The sequence below is a fragment of the Nyctereutes procyonoides genome, unplaced genomic scaffold (genome assembly GCF_905146905.1).
Source record: "Nyctereutes procyonoides isolate TBG_1078 unplaced genomic scaffold, NYPRO_anot_genome, whole genome shotgun sequence".
NCBI lineage: Eukaryota > Metazoa > Chordata > Mammalia > Carnivora > Canidae > Nyctereutes > Nyctereutes procyonoides.
In genome coordinates this window covers 11,482,643-11,502,151 of record NW_026575136.1, presented here as the reverse complement: position 1 = coordinate 11,502,151, position 19,509 = coordinate 11,482,643, and the positions used below count along the sequence as shown (strand labels likewise).

At 36.0% G+C, this 19,509-nt stretch overlaps 1 protein-coding gene across 7 annotated transcripts in view; it reads right to left on the bottom strand.

Annotated features, from left to right (window-relative positions):
- Positions 1-19,509, bottom strand: part of LOC129495411 (methyl-CpG-binding domain protein 5) — a 433,502-nt gene that overhangs the window by 55,403 nt on the left and 358,590 nt on the right. For all 7 annotated transcript variants that reach the window (XM_055302889.1, XM_055302888.1, XM_055302892.1 and 4 more), the window contains 2 exons: positions 9,285-9,957; positions 593-695 (listed from right to left, as the gene is read on the bottom strand). In XM_055302889.1, the coding sequence (XP_055158864.1) occupies positions 593-695; positions 9,285-9,397 (216 nt within the window). In that variant the 5' untranslated portion in view covers positions 9,398-9,957. The remainder of the gene's footprint in view (positions 1-592; positions 696-9,284; positions 9,958-19,509) is intronic.

The window sequence follows — 19,509 nt, the reverse complement described above, 5'->3', positions numbered from 1 at the left end:
TTTTTTTTTGGGGGGGTGAATGAGGTGACATAAATAAAAGGAAAAATTATTTATTAATCTTTAGTTCTAAAATTAGCACATAATAGATATTCAAAGAACAGTGACCCATTTCTATTCTATTCTTAATATTTTATCATTTAAAATAACTATTTTTTACCTTGTAAAGGACTAAAACTGTTTTACTTTTGGCTCGGAGGGTTCAGCTTTGTGATTTTAGAAATATTTGTGGCAGATTTATCAATACCAGTGCAAAAAAATAATATTGCAAATTGAGCAGTTACAGTAGGGGGAAAATGCACTACTAAATAGCATGGGTATAGCTCAAATAAAAAGGTGCCGAAAAGATTTTGGTGAAGTATTTAATATGAATATAGATTTGTCACCTTTGAAAATGGCTGGGAGTTGAACATTTTCTACAATTTTTAAGCATTCCAGAACACATGCAAAAGATACCTAATTAGATAAAGGCTCTAAAATGCACATATGATTGGGGAGAAGTAATATAAAAATGAAATGCCAAATGAGAAAAGCAAATATATGAAACACCTAAAAAAATACAAAACTGCCAACAGATCTATTGTGAAATGGTTACCTTGGGAAGAATAAGAGGACATTCCAAGCCACACTTGCATGTTCCGTCAGTAAGCAGGTATGTTTTAACCTGCTCCAAGCAAGATAACAAAGACCCACTGGGACTGTAAAAATAGTTTAAAAAAACATCAGGAAATAATTCTGACTACACATATTATATGAAAAAAGGCATAATTTATAGTCTTACTGTCCTTCACAAGATAACATTTTCCTACTAAGGAAAAACATTTGCTTTGTCAATATTATGTTATCTACTAAATTATAGCCTTTAACACTATTGCTCTTTCTTTTAACCAAAATATTTCTCAGAAAAATAAAGATTTTTCATAGAAAATTAAATAAATGTGTTTTGAAAACCAAGAGTGGATTACGGATGAGAAAAATGCTACTCTTAAGAAAGTACAGAAGCAGGCAAGAAAGGAAAAGAAAACTACATGAAAGCAATCATTATTTTAAACTAGAAGCTCAACCTTTAAAGCTGTTTGAAGAAATACTAAAATTTAGGAACATGTTGGAAGTCAAACCAGAAAGTCCCTAAGTTTGCAAGTTTCCTTTAATCTTGGAGTCTAGAACCAAATTGCCCCAATGTAAAAACAGATTTCTCTTTTTTCCCCAATACATGTGTTTCTTTGAAGATCGGCTAAGTGTGGCCCAATCAAATAATACTGAGGAACCAAACCATACTGGCGAGGAAGAAGAGCATGCAGAACTGACAAAGGATGGGGAACCCTTAAGAAAATAGGGCTTTACACGGCAGAAAAGTGCCTTGCACGTCTTCTGGTTTGTAATTGCAGTAGTGGTTTCAGTGTTTCTACCCTGTGGTTCATAAAAGTCAGTATAATATATGCATACTGACCAAGTTTAAGTCTTCAGAATAGGTACTAATTCTAATGACAGAATAAGTCTTTGATTTTTATTTACAAGGGGTGTTATTTAAAACGGGCAATCTACACTTTAGGACTTTCATTGTTAATATGCTCATTTTACAACTTAAATCCATGTTATGCTTTGAAAATTATTATATATTTTTCATTCAAGAATATCTTTTATTTATGACTATTTACTAAAACCTTTATTTTAGCTTTCTGATTAAATTTATCCAGAAATAATACTATCCTTTTTGTAAACAAAGCATTTTTCTACTGTGGGCAGACTGTCTATATAAAAACACAGGTAACAATTTTCTATCTATAAATAAACCAACTTTAAAATGCAATTCACATTTTATTTAGGGACATTCATATAAATGACTTATGAATGTAGAAAATCTCAATTAAAATCCTCAACATTGTTGACTCAACTATTCATTTAGACTAACAGTTTTTTTCAGATGATATGCAAAAAATAATAATCCCTATATTACAGACTTGAGTTCCACCCCAGTGGTAGGGCAACCAGATGATTTTAAAGGTCTGGTAATTTTGATAAAACAAGATTACCAATCAGTTGTCATATGAAGACTTCATGAATTTTGTGAAAAGAAACTGCCTAGCATTTTACAGTTAAAGAAAGTGTATGGACTAAATCCTAGAAGAATGTAATTGTAAAATTAAACCTGAAGACAAAAATTCCTGAATTCTATTAGAGTACTCTACTTTAGACACTTTAAAAACATTTCCTCTCAATCAGTCAGTTGAGTTCTTTCCTTCAGTTGGAGCTCTTTAATTAACTTTTGGGAGTAATAATTAATGTAAAAAATAGTTACAAGTCTTACGGCATAGATAAAGCTCAAAAGATTGAAAGCAGGTGGGAAATTTCCTGTGCAGCTTCAATGCCGCCCTGAGGCAGGAGCAGCTGGAGACTAACCTAAATATTACAAGCAAACTGTACAGAAGGAGGGCTAGCCTCCTATATATGTTTAAGTCGTAATTTAACCAGTTATATATACAAATAAAAAGCAAGCTGACTAAATTTGTTTGATGGTGCTTTACCTTATTTAGCAAAGTTTGTTTCTGTAATAATTCTTAGTGTATAGATCTGGATTTGGAGAACTCACACAAACAGAAAATGAAGTCCTTGTACACTTGGAAAATCATGAATGGCCAAGATAAATGACAGATTCTTACACTTAACTTGGTTTAACCTAGCTCTCTGCAATCTAAAAAGCTGATATGTCTTTCACTGGGATAAAGATTAAGTAAAAAATTAAATTATTAAGATTTTAGAGTCATTTGTGCTTTAAGCTGAATATATATTTGCTCTTTATGGGCTCAAATAATCATAAATATAAACAGTAATAGTGATATCTTGCTATATTATATTTACAACAAAGTATTTTTAGCAGTTATTTTTAACAGCATTGGCAATAAAAACACTTTGAAAAAGTTATGTGTCCTTGTTCATCTTATCTACTGGATGAGCACCACATTCTCTGCTTTCTTATCCTTTCATTCCAATTAATATAGAGCACATCTTTACTATTACAGAAATAAAATACTTATGTACAAAAGAATTTCAAGAGGTAATTAAGTTTACCTCAAGAGACAAATTACACAAAGCAAACAAAACTGAGATAGATTCTGAACTGACTTCTAAGTTGTTAAGGTATGAAATAATTTGTATTTATGTAATAGAAAATAACTCATTTATATAAATACATCTTTGTACAAGTAGAGAATTCCACTGAAGCTGGGATACAAATAACCACACTGAAAGAAATAGCATTAATTTAATGATGCAATGTGATATCTTTTAAAAAGTCCTAAGTCTGTTTTTATATTACATCACAAAGAAAGGTTTATGCTATCATAACCTTTCATATACTTCCAGATAAACTACAAAATAAGTCTCTTAGATGCCATTTGTTTAATAATAAGACTAAAACTTGGTTAAGGGTTCAAGATTATAGGTAGGAAGGTCCTGAGCTCAACTCCTTCCATGGACACAATAAGTCTAAACTACACATGGAATACTGTCCCTTAAAGACCTAGAAACCATGAACAGAGAGCGTCCACAGCAGGGGCAGCACCGAGATGGGCGGAAGACGCAGAGATGCAGTCTCAGTAAGGAAAAAAACCACACCCCAGGCACGAAGTCCCACAGTCAGGAATATCTCAAAGGTATGGGCCTCTTCCCTAAAAAAACAAGAGATTTAAGCTCTACATCAGGCAAACCCAATCCTTAGATCTTACAGAGGAGGGACAAGCCCCCCAAATAGCTGGCTATGAAAACCAATAGAGAATATATCCAGATAAACTGTATAATTATAGGGGGAAAAAAAAACCCTGTTCTCAAAGGGCTCATGCATAGACTCACTTGACCCAGAAACCAGAGCAAAAACACTATTGAAAAGTGCATAGACCACAGTGAAAGATACCTACTTACCAATCTTGGAGAGCCTGCTGGAGAGGCAGAAGGTAGCAGGGCCTCTCCCCAAGGACTAAGACACTGGTGACAGTCATTTCTGCTACCTCAATCTGCCATGCTGATCCAGGCACTGGTGGGCACCATTTTGGTATCCTCTTCCTAGAACACTAATGCAAAGGAGTGTGCTCTGCTGAGAGTTTTACAAAACCTGGCACATCTGCCAGGCCTTGCAGCTAATAGGACACTAATCTTGCCCACCAGCATGCCTGTAGCAATTACCCTAGGGCCACACAACCAGCCAGGCCAGGGGCCAGCCCTACCCAGCAGTACACCCACAGTAATTGCAACCCCACTATAACAGGAGGGTATACATTGCCCACACAAGGGATACCTCTATAGCAGCTGGTTCTGGTGATTAGGGAGGATTGCACTTCTGGGCCCCATGGGACATCTCTTATATAAGCTACTCCTTCAGGATCAGGAGAGGTAGCTGAACTGCCCAATACATAGAAACAAACACAGAGAGGTAGGCAAAATGAAAAGAGAGAGGATTATGTTCAAAAGAACAAGACAAAACCTCAAAAAAAGAACTAAACAAACAGAGAAACAATCTGTCTGATAAAGATGTCAAAGTTATGGTCATAAACATACTTACTGAACTCGTGAGAACAATGGATGAACACAGAACTTCAACAAAGGGACAGACAATATAAGAAAGTACCAATCAGAGATGAAGATTACCATAACAGAACTGAAAAATACACTAGAAGGAATAAACAGCAGATTAGATGATACAGAAAAATGTATCAGCAATATTCCAATACCCTGGAAGACAGGGTAATGGAAATAGCCTAAAGTGAATGACAAAAGAGAAAAAAAATAAAAAAAAAAGAACAGTTTAAGAAATTCCTGAAACAAAAGGAAAGAAAAGAAAAGAAAAAAGTCCCGAATCCCTGAAGCAACATTAAGCAGACTAACATTCACATTATATTTAGGGGTTGCATAAGTAGAAGAAAGAGAGAAAGCACTGGAAAACTTATTTGAAAAAATTATAGTTGAAAATGTCTTTGACCTGGGGAAGGAGAGACGTTCACATTCAGGAAGCACAAAGAATCCCAAACAACATGAACCTACAGATCTACATCCAGACACATTATGATTAAAATGTCAAAAATTAAAGATAAAGAAAGAATCCTTAAAAAAAAAAAAAGAGAGAGAGAGAAAAGCAATTAGTTACATATAAGGGAATTCCTATAAGACCATCAGCTGATTTTTCAGCAGAAACTTTGCAGGTCAGAAAAGAGTGGCATGATAAATTCAAAGTGCTAAAAAGAAGAAGAAGAAGAAGAAGAAGAAGAAGAAGAAGAAGAAGAAGCAGCAGCTTACAACCAAGGATATTTACCTGGCAAAGTTATCAATCAGAATTGAAGGGGAGATAGAGTTTCCTAGAGGAGCAAAAGCTAAAGGAGTTCATCACAACTAAACTGGCTTTACAAGAAATATTAAAGGGACTACTTTAGGTGGAAAAGAAAAAGCCATGACTAGAAATAAGAAGATATATGAAAGAAAAAAAATCTTACTGGTAAAGGCAAACATATAGGAAAGGTCGTGAATCAACCACTTATAAAGCTAGGATAAAGGTTAAAAGACAAAAGTAGTAAAGTCAATGATATCTGTAATAATTAAAGGATACACAAAATAAAAAGATGTAAAACATAAAATGTGGATAGAGGAAAGCAAAAACATAGTGCTTTTGGAATGCTTTCAAACTTAAGCGACCACCAACTTAAAATAGATTGTGATATGTATTGACTGTTCTGTATGAACCTCATGGTAACCAAAACCCAAAAACCTAAAATAGATATGCAAAATATAAAGGTGAAGGAATCCAAACATAAAACTAAAGAACATCATCAAGTTACAAAGAAAGATAGCAAGAGAAGAAAGGAGAAGAGTAGAACTACAAAAACAACCATGAAACAACAAAATGGCAATAAGCACACACTTACCAATAATTACTTTAAGTGTAAATGGACTAAATGTTTGAATCAAAAGACACAGGCCAAATGGATAAAAAACAAAAACAGAACCCATCTATATGCTGCCTATATAAGAGACTTCAGATCTAAAGACACACATAGAGACTGAAACTGAAGGGCTGAGAAAAGATACTCTATAGAAATGGAAACAAAAACAAAGCTGGGGCAGAGATACTTATATCAAACAAAACAGACTTAAAACAAAGGCTGTAACAATAGATTAAAAAAAAAGGAAATTACAAAATGACAAAGGGATCAATTTAACAAGAAGATATAACACGTTTAAATATTTATGTGCCCAACACAGCAGCACCTAAATACATAAAGCAAATAGTAAGAGACAGAAAGGGAGAAACTGACAGTATAATAATAGGGAACTTAACACTCTACTTACATTAATGGATAGATCATTCAGTCAGAAAATCAATAAGGAAACTTTGGCCTTAAACTACCCACTGGACCAGAGGACTTATTAGATATATACAGAACATTCCATCAAGTGCACATGGAGCATCCTCCAGGATACATCATGTCAGGCTGCAGAAGTCTCAATAAATTTGAGAAATTGAAATTATATCAAGTATCTTTTCCAATTACACTAATGAAACAAATGTAAAATCAATTACAAGAAGAGAAACTGAAAAAACACAAACACATGGAGACTAAACATCATGCTACTGAACAACAGTGAAGAAATAAAAAAATATTTTGAGACAGATAAATACAACATCCTAAAATTTATGGGATGCAATCAAAAGCAGTGTTAAGAGGGACATTTAAAGTGATACTGTTCTGCTTCAAGAAACAAGAAAAATCTCAAATAAGGATTTTAACCCCACACCTAAAGGAACTAGATAAAGAACAAACAAAACCCAAAGTTAGTAGAAAGAGGAAATAAATATTAGAGTTGAAATAAGTGAAATAAAGATTAAAACTTAAAAAATTGAAAAGATTAAGGAAACTAAGCACTGGTTCTTTGAAAACATAAACAAAATTGATGAACATTTAGCTAGATTCATCAAGAAAAAAAAGAAGAGAGCACCCAAATAAATAAAATATCAATGAAAAAGGAGAAAAGATCCTGAATAGCCAAATCAATCTTGAGAAAGAAGAACAAAGCTGGAGGTAATCATAATCCCCATTTCAAACTTACTACAAAGCTATTGTAATCAAAACACTATGGTATTATCACTAGCACAAAAACAGACACACAGATCAATATAACAGAATTTAGAGAGCCCAGAAATAAACCCATGATTATAGGGTCAATTAATATACAACGAAGTAGGTAAGAGTGTACAATGGGGGAAAAGACAATCTCTTCAATAAGTGTTGCTAGGAAAACTGGACAGCTACATGCAAAATAGCAAAACAGGATCACTTTCTTACACCATACACCAAAATAAGCTCAAAACTGAAGACTTGAAGGTAAGATCTAAAACCATAAGACTCTTGGAAGAGAACATAAGCAGTAAGCAAGCTCTTTGACATCAGTCTTAAGCAATATTTCTTTGGATCTGTCACCTCAGGCAAGGATAGCAAAACTAAAAATAAATAAATGGGACTGTATTAAACTAAAAAGCTTTGTACACAGTGAAGGAAACCATCAACAAATAAAAAGGCAACTTACTGAATAAGAGAAGATATTCACAAAAGGTATACCCAAAAAGGGGTTAACGTCCAAAATATCTAAGAACTCATACAACTTAATATAAAAAAAAATCAGATTAAAAAATGTGCAAATGACCTGAACAGACATTTTCCCAAAGATATACAGGTGGCCAACATGCACATGAAAACATGCTCAACATCGCTAACCATCAAGGAAATGCAAATCAAAAGCACAACAAAATATCTCCTCACAAGTGTCAGAATGGCTGTCATTAAAAAGATAAGAAATAACAAATGTTGGTCAGGATGTGGAGAAAAAGGAACCCTGTGCATTGCTGGTATGAATGTAAACTGGAGCAGCAAGTTTGAAAAACAGTATGGATCTTCCTCAAAAAATTAAAAATAGAAATACCATATGACCCAGTAATTCTACTTCTAGATACTTAACCAAAGAAAATGAAAACACTAATTCAAAAAGACATTTGCACTTCTATGTTCATCAGCATTATTTGCAATAGCCAAGATACGGAAGCACCCTAGATGTTTACAGATAGATGAATTGACAAAGGAGATGTGGGACACACATCCCCCAGCGCACCCACGCTGGAAAATTAGTGATAAAAAAAAGATGAAACCTTGCCATTTGTGACAAGGTGGATTAATGAAGAGGGTAGTAAGCAAAATATGTCAGAGAAAGACAAATACTGCATAACTTCACTTATATGTGGAATCTAAAGAACAAAATAAGTGAATAAACAAAACAGAAACAGACTCAGATACAGAAAACAAACTGGTGGTTGACAGAGGGGAGATGGGTAGAGGGATGGACAAAATACATGAAGGGGATTAAGAGGTATGATCTTGCAGTTATAAAATAGGTAAGACACAGAGATGTAATGTACAGCACAGGGGATAGTCAATAATATTGTAATAATCTGTATGATGATAGAGGGTAACTGGACTTACTGAGGTGACCATTTCATAATGCATATAAATATTGAATCACTAAGCTGTAGTAATAAAACTAATACAATATTATATGTCAGTTAAAAAAAAACCCTTGAAACTTGCTAACGGTTCAGTTATTCCATTCAACTTGGACACAAGATATATATCACCAAAATTTAAAAGATCAGACATTTGCATTTTATTTGTATGATTTTTACTTGTGAGATGAAGAGCCATCTCCAACATGACTTTTTCTTTTTTACTATTATATGCAGCAGAATAAAAACTGCACAGAAAAAACAGGGAAATTATTTTTAGTTAATATCAGGAATTAAGAAGACTCATGACTAAAACTGCCTACAGATAAAAACACTCAACTTTACATCAGAAAAGTCAGCTGAAGCACTAGACAGACAGAATAATATTGTCCAGAGATATCAGGTCTATTTCTAGGATTTTACTTTCTCCTGTGAATGTGGTAATGATGCTTATATGTTTCTTTTAGAAATCTTCATATTTTTCTTTATCCTCGTTACAGAGATAAGCAGAATGACACCTTATATAAACACAAGTAATGCATAAAAATTCTCTCTTGTAACCTAAGGCAATTTACATTGCAAAACAGGACAGCATAAAACACTCAAATATTTCCAGCACGAAGGTCATTTATTCAAATTTATGTGAGGTGCTGTCAGTGATGGTATTTTGCTCCCTCAAAGGAATAGACTCTACCTTCTTAATTTCGGGATTGCAAACTTGTAGGAGACCACAGGTAATAATAAGGCTCACCTGACATAAAGCACTCCATTTTGATCCACACGCCGCTGCCAACCCACAGGAACTTGTATAGCTGGAAGACCTCCATCTTTGTCCCCTCCGTCACAGTCCTTGCCTCCATTCATTTTCTGTGTCTGCTTGGGACTCTCCAAAGATATCAGCAATAAGATGATATCCTTATATTACAGGGCATGATGGCCTTCAAAAATGGCCAATGCAGCACAGTTTTTCCCAGACTGTACAAAATGCATTGGGAAGCTTCGGCTCAGTTTGGAACCAAGTCCTTGAAATCTGCCATTGTGGAAAAAATCAGTTTCCCATTATAATCTACATTAAATAAACAATATTTAATTCCTAAGGATGGTCTACATGGGTAAAAATGAGTGCTTCTGACTAAGGAAAATCATATTCGCCAATGCTGGTACCTGCCTGGATTGGGGGAGGGGAAGAGTGTAAAGTTTTTAGTTCAACATTTTGTCTTGAACCTTGATGTCAGACTAAAATAACCTCTATTGTCTACAGACCGGTCTCATTTTTACAGTGTGAGTCGGTTAATATTTCCAGGTACTACCCGCCTTTAGAGACCACATTCTTTAAACTTTCTCTTCATCTTCCAATCTGAATCCAAGATGTTGCAGGTTGGTTCATCTGATGTTTTCATTCTTCAAAATTCCAATAATGCAGCCTGAAACATATGTAAATATGTAAACTGTATATTTAATATTGAAAAACTGAGAAGTGCACAGTTTTAAAGATATATTAAACAGCTAAGTGCACCAAACCACTTTGATGTTCTCTGCAGTCAAAATCACATGTCAAATTCGTCTTGTTTTCTTCTTCCAACTTGATCTACTCACTCTAGTTAAACCAATTTGGTTGCTCTTCACCACATGCAACTTTCTAATTAGAGATAGATGCATAATCATAGCATTTCACAAATACACAAACACACACACACATGCACACACAAGGCCTCCCTACATTAAAAATGTATCCATCACCTCATGTTCTGATAATTGGAAAGTTTTGTGCTAACCCAATTACATTTTATCACTCTTTAATTGTACATATGCTTATGATTTTCTTTTCTAATCATCATATTGGCCTAAAGGAGAAAAAGCTTCTTTTATTTAAGAAAAAATTAAAAGAAAATATACAGTACATTTCCAGATACAAGAAATTTCCCCCACAGTTCTTGAATAGAAGAGTGGGAGTTGCTTTATAGTTAAGATTTACAAATTCCCATCTATTATGGGGTACTCTATTACTTCCTTTATTTTTTATTTATTTTATTTTATTTTATTTTTTTCTTACTTCCTTTATTAAGTCACAAGGTCCTGCTTGGGGGAAAATATACTGGCTTGAGACAACAAGCAATCAGTGCTAGTGTGGAAAGCTTGAAAGAGGTCATCTTAATGGAATTGCTAAGTAAAAAAAGATGGCAAATAAAATTTGAAAAGATTTAGTACTTAATCCTAACGGAGAATGTAACAGTGGCTAGTGTTACTTCTTGTGGTACATAAGTCTTTCTATCATCAATTTAATATGTAGTGTGTAATTACTTTGTGGGGCCCATGAAATTATACTAAGGGATGAATGAAAAAAATCATTCTACTGTTATATGAGGGAGACACGTGGCTTGGGATAAAACTGTCCTGTGACAGCACCATCACAGATTTTTAAAAAATGCCGTACTCAGGCAACTTAACTGAAGGTGAAGGTGATAATGCTCTGGAAAACTGTTAAAAGGCTTAAGACTCATGAAAATACTAAAACTGTTTTTAAAAAATTTAAAAGATTTATATTTTAGAGGTTTAAAATATGTATGCATAACTTAACAAATTAAATCTTGTAAATAAAGACATAACTACTTTATCCGCATTCCTAAAACCCCACATCATTTAAGGTAGCTCCAAACATTTTTGGGGCTGTCTTCATTGAGGAATCAGGAGAATGCCTCAAACTAAAAGGCATCATGTATTCAGGCAAGTGCTCTATTTGCAGCCTGGGCTCGGAGACAGATCGAAGGTGCTGTAATGAAGCATATACTCATTTGGCTGAAAGTCACAGGCCATGGGCATGGGTGTTGTAAACATCAACAGGCAACGGGAAAGTGGCAAAATCTGTTGGGAAAAAATGTGAGGTACAGGGAAAAGTGCCCAGTAGTAGCATTCCCAATGATGTCTCAAGCTTAACATCGCAGGGGCCACTCCACTGAGTCTACGCTTCTCACAAAAATGACCCACTTGTCTCCCATTCACTGCACTTTTAACCAGTCGGCAGCTACTGCGCATGGGGTACCATGCTGCGGCAGTCCAGAGACGGGGGGCACTTCTCTATCCATGGCCCAGTGTTATGTTTGGCACCGAAGAGCTGTTCAGTGTGGAAGAGTACAAAGAAAAGGGGGAGCAAAGATGAGAAAGGCTGGAGGGAGCAAGAAAGGGGTCAGTCCCTCAGCAGCCTTCCCCGCACTGGTTAATGATGGGAAAGACACATTAATTTTGTGTCATCCTGGATTCCCAGTTTTGCCAAATAGTAAGAGACCCTGATGATTGATTGAACCTGTGGTTTTTTTTTTGTTTGTTTTTAAAGATTTTATTTATTATTCATGAGAGACACACACACACAGAGAGAGAGAGAGAAAGAGAGAGAGAGAGAGAGAGAGAGAGAGAGAGAGAGAGAGAGGCAGAGTCACGGGCAGAGGGAGAAACAGGCTCCATGCAGGGAGCCTGACATGGGACTTGATCCCAGGACCCCAGGATCACGACCCGGGGATGAAGGCGGAGCTACACTACTGAGCCACCCAGGCTGCCCTGTTTGTTTTTTTAAGTCTTTTTTCATGCTCATTTTATTACCTTGCTTTTCCCAATAAAATCTGTTCGGTGGTTTGTGATCTTTAGATTGGACCGGCTCTCAATCTCCCTACTGTTGAGCTCTCTGCTCATTGGATGCCTATTTTCTTCTCTTTTCTTAAATTTTATTTATTTGTTTGACACCGAGAGAGAGAGCACAAGCGGGTGGAGCGGCAGGCAGAGGGAGAAGCAGGAGAGCCGGACGCAGGGCTCGATCCCAGGACCCTGAGATCATGACTTGAGCTGAAGGCAGATGCTTAACCGGCTGAGCCCAGCCAGGCGCCTCCATGGCTATTTTCTTTCTGGTTTTCCTTTCCCTCCCTCCCTCCTTCCTTCCTCCTCCTCTCTCTTTCTTTCTGCCTGCATGTGACTGCATGTGACTCCAACTTCCCTCTGAGACCGGCTGGCTCACTCCATCAAGTAAATTTGTGGATCTGCCAGATAATAACACTGGATTGATTCCTGCCAAATGTCTCTCTCATATTTCAGCAATGAAAAATACAAATATCTGATGGTTGGGTTTTGCTTAGACCAGCAGTTCTCAGAGCGCGGTCCTGGGACAAACATCATTATTGTCAATAATGCCCAGGAACTTGTCAGAAATACAAATGCACAGGCTGGCACCAGATTTAACGAATTAGAAACTCTGGGGGGCTGCTCAGTTCTTTAAGAAGCCCGCCAGGTGATTCTGACGCATGCTCAAGGTGAGACCCCCTGGCGGGGACTGACGCCCCTGCCTCCCTGCCCAGGACAGGACGTGGCCCTTCTGTATCTCCACAAGCGCAGGCGGCCAGCCCGCTACTCCCTTTTGGCCCTGGGAGGCTCATCCTTCCTTTGCTGATACTTCAGCCTTCTAGGAGCAGCGCGACCCAAGAGCCTAAGGGACTCCTCACAGAGCAGAGGTCCACTAACTACCCAGTTATCATTTATTTATCTGTAATGGCCCTGATTTTCTCAACATTCATTTTTTGAATTTGGAAAATTCAGAGATGTCTGAAGGTTGAAAATTAAAATTGAAATGTAATCTCACTGCTGAATAATAACCACTGCAAATTTGAATGTACTTTCTTTTGATCATTGTTTTTAGAAGGCTTTAAAAGCACACTTTAAAAAAAGAATTTATCATAAACAATACACTGCCACTCCAAATTCACAATGTAAGCATTTTGTCAGTTTTGCTTATTTTTAAAAATAAAGCACTATTACAGATAGAATTAAATATTATTTCCCTCCCCACCCCATCTCTCTCTAGTCTTATTTCCTTCACTCTTACCTTAAAGGCAACCACCCTCATGAATCTGCTCCTCATTCTTCCAGGCTATGGGGAAGCATGCTTTTTTATATGTTTATTTACTATGTGTATATGTAAACAATATTTGGCATTGTTATATGTGTTTTAAAATTTTTATATAAACACAATTTCACATATGTATCAATCTGCAACTTGATTTTTAAAATTCAACAGTTTTTTTTTTTAAGATTTTATTTTTTATTCATGAGAGACACAGACACAGGCAGAGGGAGAAGCAGGCTCCATGCAGGGAGTCCGACGTGGGACTCGATCCTGGGTCTCCAGGATCACGCCCTGGGCTGAAGGCGGCGCTAAACTGCTGAGGCACCCGGGCTGCCCTCAACACTGTTTAAGAGATAGCTCAGTTGAGATACACAGATATGTCTCTGTTGCAGAAATATAGATCCAATTTGTTAATTTTTACCATCTGATGGTATTGTATCATGTGAGTAGAGAACTATTCATCTATTGATATATCAATCATATTAATGTTAGGTCGTGGGGTCTGCACATTCTCAACTTTTCAGACACTGCCAAATTGTTCTCCAAAGCTGTGCTGATTCCAAGTTCTTTCCATGTTATAAACACATCTTTCTCCTTTAAATATTTAATTATTACCATTTTATACTTTATATTCATGCTGAGCCTTTTCCTATGGCATTAAATCCTTTTTCCAAAATATGATTTTTAATTGCTGGATAGAATTTTTGAGGATAAACATATATATGTAATTTATTTACTTCCCTTTTGTGAACATAGATCTTTTCCTGAATTTTCACAACTACAAATAAATCTGAGATAAATATATCTGTACATAAATCAATAGCCATTTTGTTAATTTACTGAGAATTATTTACTAAAACAGAATTGCATAATTTTAGGATCCTTGATAAATTTCTTAAAGTGACAAAAAAGGTAGTTTTGGGAAAGCATTTCAGGCCATAATTCTCAAACTTTAGAAACCCACGTGTATCCTCTTCTGCTAGATATTAAAATCTTCTCTTTGGCTCTAAGATTCTGATAACCTTATCACTTAGATAGACCCATCATTCAAGATTAAGTCAGGCTTCATTTTTATAGTTTATATTGTAAAAACAATAGTTTCCCCTCTTTTCTTTATTTAACATAAGAAACTATATATCTATAAGATTTTTCCTTCATGTCCCCTGGAGATTCCATTATGACTCACCTTGTTCATATGGCTTGGTTTAAGCCTAATAGAAGTTAAAACAGAAAAGATATTGTGATATGAAGTGTATCTCCATCTTACTAACACTCAGGACCAGGGATAGATCTTACACTTAGGACAGAATTTAAATTTATTTCATAAATAATTCTGGCAGCAACAATAATAAAATTCAAAAAGTGGTGTGTGTGCATGTCCTGAGGAGATCTACCACAATTCTACCAACATTTTTTTTTTTTAAAGATTTTATTTATTTATTCACGAGAGACACAGACACAGGCAGAGGGAGAAGCAGGCTCCATGCAGGGAGCCCGACATGGGACTCAATCCTGGGTCTCTAGGATCTCGCCCTGAGCTGGAGGCGGCACTAAACCACTGAGCCACCTGGGCTGCCGTCCACAAACATTTTGGTTTTCTTACTTCCTTTCAATATGTAAATTAGTCTGAGAATTGGCTTTTGGTGAATTGAATTTAATGGCTTGATTTACTTCTCAGCATTGGCTTCCTCTTACTATTCGGAATTCAAATTAGATGTCACCTCCTCCAAGGGACTACACTATAAACCACAGGTAATCTCTCAGACTTTGCTAAGTAAGTCACTGATATTTCTCGTCATCCATTTGTTTCTTATCACTTATTTGTTTGTCTATTGGCTGTCTCTCCCCGTGGGAATGTAAACTGCCTCACAGCAGGGACATCTCTCTAGGTCCTTCTTTTGTTCCTGGTTCCTGGTAGTGCCTGGCCTGCAGTAGGTGTGTAAGTGCTTCATGAAGACTGCATATTCTAATTAGTCAACATATCTCTATATTCTGAGTTTTGTTATGGAGGCTTATAAAGATTTTTCTTTTAGCAATACATACATCTAAAATGAAAGAGAGGTTTTTAAATGAAGTCAACAGAAGAGAATGAGTATGAATGTTGACAAAATATACGAAAGATTTTTCACTCTAAATCTGTCCCTGATCTTATAATCTCTGAGCGATAATTTCGGTGTAGAAAGTGTGATAGGGCTTCTCAGAAAATTAACACATGGACTTTATGCTTTATTTGTTAGGTGCATTGGTTTTGTTTATGAAGTGGTTTATATACAGATTTTAATTGGATTAATAAAGAAACCATTAAATAAATCCAACAATATAAAAATTAAACTCATATTTCAATAGGATGCTAATTAATGCAACAGACCTTTTTTCTTCATCTGCTTTGCTGACATTCTTGTCAACCTAAGAATACACTCACTACTTAATGCAGTGTTAAATGTATATTTTAAAGTTATATTCAAAACATCATGATATCAGATTGTGACATCATGAAAACTAAAATGTAGCTATTCTTCATAAATCTTTCTGAATAATAAACATTATAAATTCTTTTGAATTATGTCACACAAAATTTACTAATGGTAAAAATAATAAATTGATTTTTGAGTCATCGGATATCATGAGTAAATTCTATTAAAATGTTTATAATGGAAAAAAAAAATGTTTATAATGGGGCTGCCCCAGTGGCTCAGCAGTTTAGTGCCGCCTTCGGCCTAGGGCGTGATCCTGGAGACCCGGGATCGAGTCCCATTCCGGGTTCCCTGCATGGAGCCTGTTTCTCTGTCCCTCTCTCTCTCTGTGTCTCTCATGAATAAATAAATAAAATTAAAAAAATATTTATAATGGCATCACACATTGATCTTGTGCCCAGTGGGGTTCCTTGGTTACGTAGTATGATATCATGAATACCAGATAAGCTGCTGATTTATCAAGGTAAGACTATGTAAATCAGGTAAGGTACCGATATTTCATATATTATATGTCTAACTCATCATTTATACTTTCTATGCTATGATTATAAACTTAGCCTTTGAAATATTTAAAGTTACATAAGAAGTCTATTCCATTATAGCATTTACAAGTGAATGCCTCATGTTTTCCAACTGAGAACAACTCTCACATAAAACCTACCTCTATACTTAAATTCCAAAACAGCATGTATACACCACGACAGATATGACTGGAGTAAAAAATAACACCAGCATTAGCATTTTGGAGAGTAAAGTCTGAGTGGCTACAACATTATTATCATTTGATTGGGTAATAAATGGATGTACTCATAATCTTTCCATCATTATTAGTTAAATTATGCTTGTTAGAGTAACCCTAAATCACGTTTATCCTTTTCAATTATCTTTTACCCTCATATCAATTATTCAAACAGCTCCTTCAGAGCACTTAGCCAGCCCTCACATCCAACCTTCCCATCTGTTTCACCTTTCACCTATTTATTCAGACTATGCATTTTTATTTATGAGCATATTTATCTTGCAGTTACATCTTTTTTCATTTTGAAAAAACTTCCCCATAGATTATCCCTGTATTCATTCTGGTTATTATTGCCATTTGGTTATCTTCATTGTACAGTCACTTTTTCTAAAACATACTTCTCAGATGCATCTGATGTAAGGCTCTATCAGGCTCTACTTACCCTAAATTAGCCTCAGTACATTACATTGTTTTACACACTTGTATCAGGATACCATAAGCACTTCTTTCCTGCCCTGATTACTGAGGCTCTCTAGTTCAAAATGTCTTTGCCTTTTTAGTGCAGAAAGGTATAAATATGTCTACAACCTATACACGAGGGGTCATATTCATGTAGGAAGGTTACATTTTTTCACCAACTCTGAAGGTATGGGGATAGGCTCCTTAGAATGAGGCTAGTTCTCAAAGTTAAGGTAACAAGCATCTTGGCTTATGCCCATCTGTGGTTAGGGGAATTATTTATACCAGGCCATTTCTTCCTACTAGCATTAAGCAACTTACACATTCTAGTCACATAGAACCTTTCAGAGAACTAAATGATGAGTATAGTGGACTGCAACTGGCCTCAAATATGTCCTAGCTCTGTTTATCAGGAGGTAGGATTTAGGAATCCACACTTTGAATCTGGGCTGGCCTTGTAACTTGCTCTGACCAATGGAATGTGATGGATGTGCTACTGTTTAAGTGTGGAGTCTAAACCTCGAGAGGCCTTGCGTCTTCCACTCTTGCTTCTTGGAATCCATTGTCACAAGGACAACCTGAGTTAGCCCACTTAAAGATGAGAGTCCAGGTGGAGAGAGTGGTCCAGCCAGCCCAGCTAAGGGCCCAGACATGTGAGTCTAGTCAACATCATGTGAAACAGGGGTGAGCTGGCCCAGCAGAGCCCAACCTAGACTGCCAACCCACAGAATCATGACTATTTTTTCAAATAGCCAAAAATTATACCAGAAACAACCTGGAGGTCTAAAAATAGGGTTTTATGTAAATTAATTACTGTATTGAGAAGCTATGTACCTCTACCCTTTATTAGCTTATGACCTTGGGCAAGTTTTAAAATTTCTTTCCTTTGAAAAACAGACAATAGCCCTATAGAATGGTTCTGTGGATACAAGTTAAAAAAGTCTTAAGCCAGTGGCCAGCACACAGTAAGTGGCCAAGTTATTATTTATGCATAGCTATTAAAATCATGTTATGGAAAATTTAATAGCCCTGGAAAAGATCCATGATATTATCAGGTGAAAAAAAATACTACAAAGTTGTATGTATAACTATAAATCTTCAATTACAAAAATGCTGCTACATATGTAGATGTAGGAATAAAGCAGCATTACCTTCTCAGTGGTTGTCTCTGGGTAGTAGGAATATGAATGACTTATATTTTCTTCATTGCTTTCTGTATTTTCAAAATTTTCTAGAATAAAATGTCTTTACAATCAGGAAAAATATTATCTCCAAAAAACTATCTATTATATTCACAGATAAGCTAATTAATGTTTTCCTAATCCTTAAAAGCATTAGGGAAAACTTTTTATTGGAAATAGTCACAAGCTTTGTGTCTAGTATTATGCTATTAATTCTCTTTCTGTTTTAGCCAAGTAGAGAAAAATATATATGCTGCATTAACCTGGATGCTCTAATTACTGAAAAGAAAAATTAAGACTATGCCTTAGACTAAAATGCTTCAGAGTGGCACTCCTAATTTTCTACTTGGAATACATCTCCCAACCCCACATTCTTGTTCTTCATTAAACCAAATTCTAGGGGCACCTGGGTAGGCTCAGTCATTAAGTGTCTGCCTTCAGCTCAGGTAATGATCAGGCTCCCTGCTCTGTGGGGAGTCTGCTTCTCTTTCTCCCACTCCCCCTGTTTGTGCTTTTTCTCTCTGCTAAATAAATAAATAAAACCTTAAAAACAAAACCAATTTGTTTACCTCAGTTTAAATGTCACTTTCGCAGAGAGTTTCCCCAATCAGTATTTGATTTTCCAAGTCTAAATTGGGTACCCTTACAATTCTTCCTTATAATATCCAGTAATTCACATAAATTACTACACATAACTGAGCTTTCTTTTCACCCTTGCCATTCTACTTGAATGCAAAGAAAGAGCAATTGAGACAGTTAACTTCAAGTTAAAGCTTTCCATTGTGCCTTTAAAAATATTTAAGGAGGGGCATCTGGGTGGTTCAGTCAGTTAGGTGATTAACTCTTGATTTTGGCTCAGGTCAGGATCTCAGGATTGTGAGATCCAGCTCTGTGTTGGGCTCTGCACTGAGCTGGAGCCTGCTTAAGATTCTCTCTCTCCCTTTCCCTCTGCTCTTCCCCCCCACATGCTCATGCAGTCTTTCTCTCTAAAAAATAAACAAAAAATAAAAATATTTAAGGAAGTGGTGAGAATCTGTATACATGTGTAGAAAATACTATGCATTTACTTTCTTTCATTTTTTTAAAAAGAGATTTTATTTATTTATTTAGAGGGGGAGAGAGAGAGAATGAGCAGGGGGAGGGTTAGATGGAGAGGGAGACGCAGAGAATTTCAAGCAGACTTGCAGTGAAAGTAGAGCCGAAGGTAGGGTTCATGTCAGGATGCTGAGATCATGACC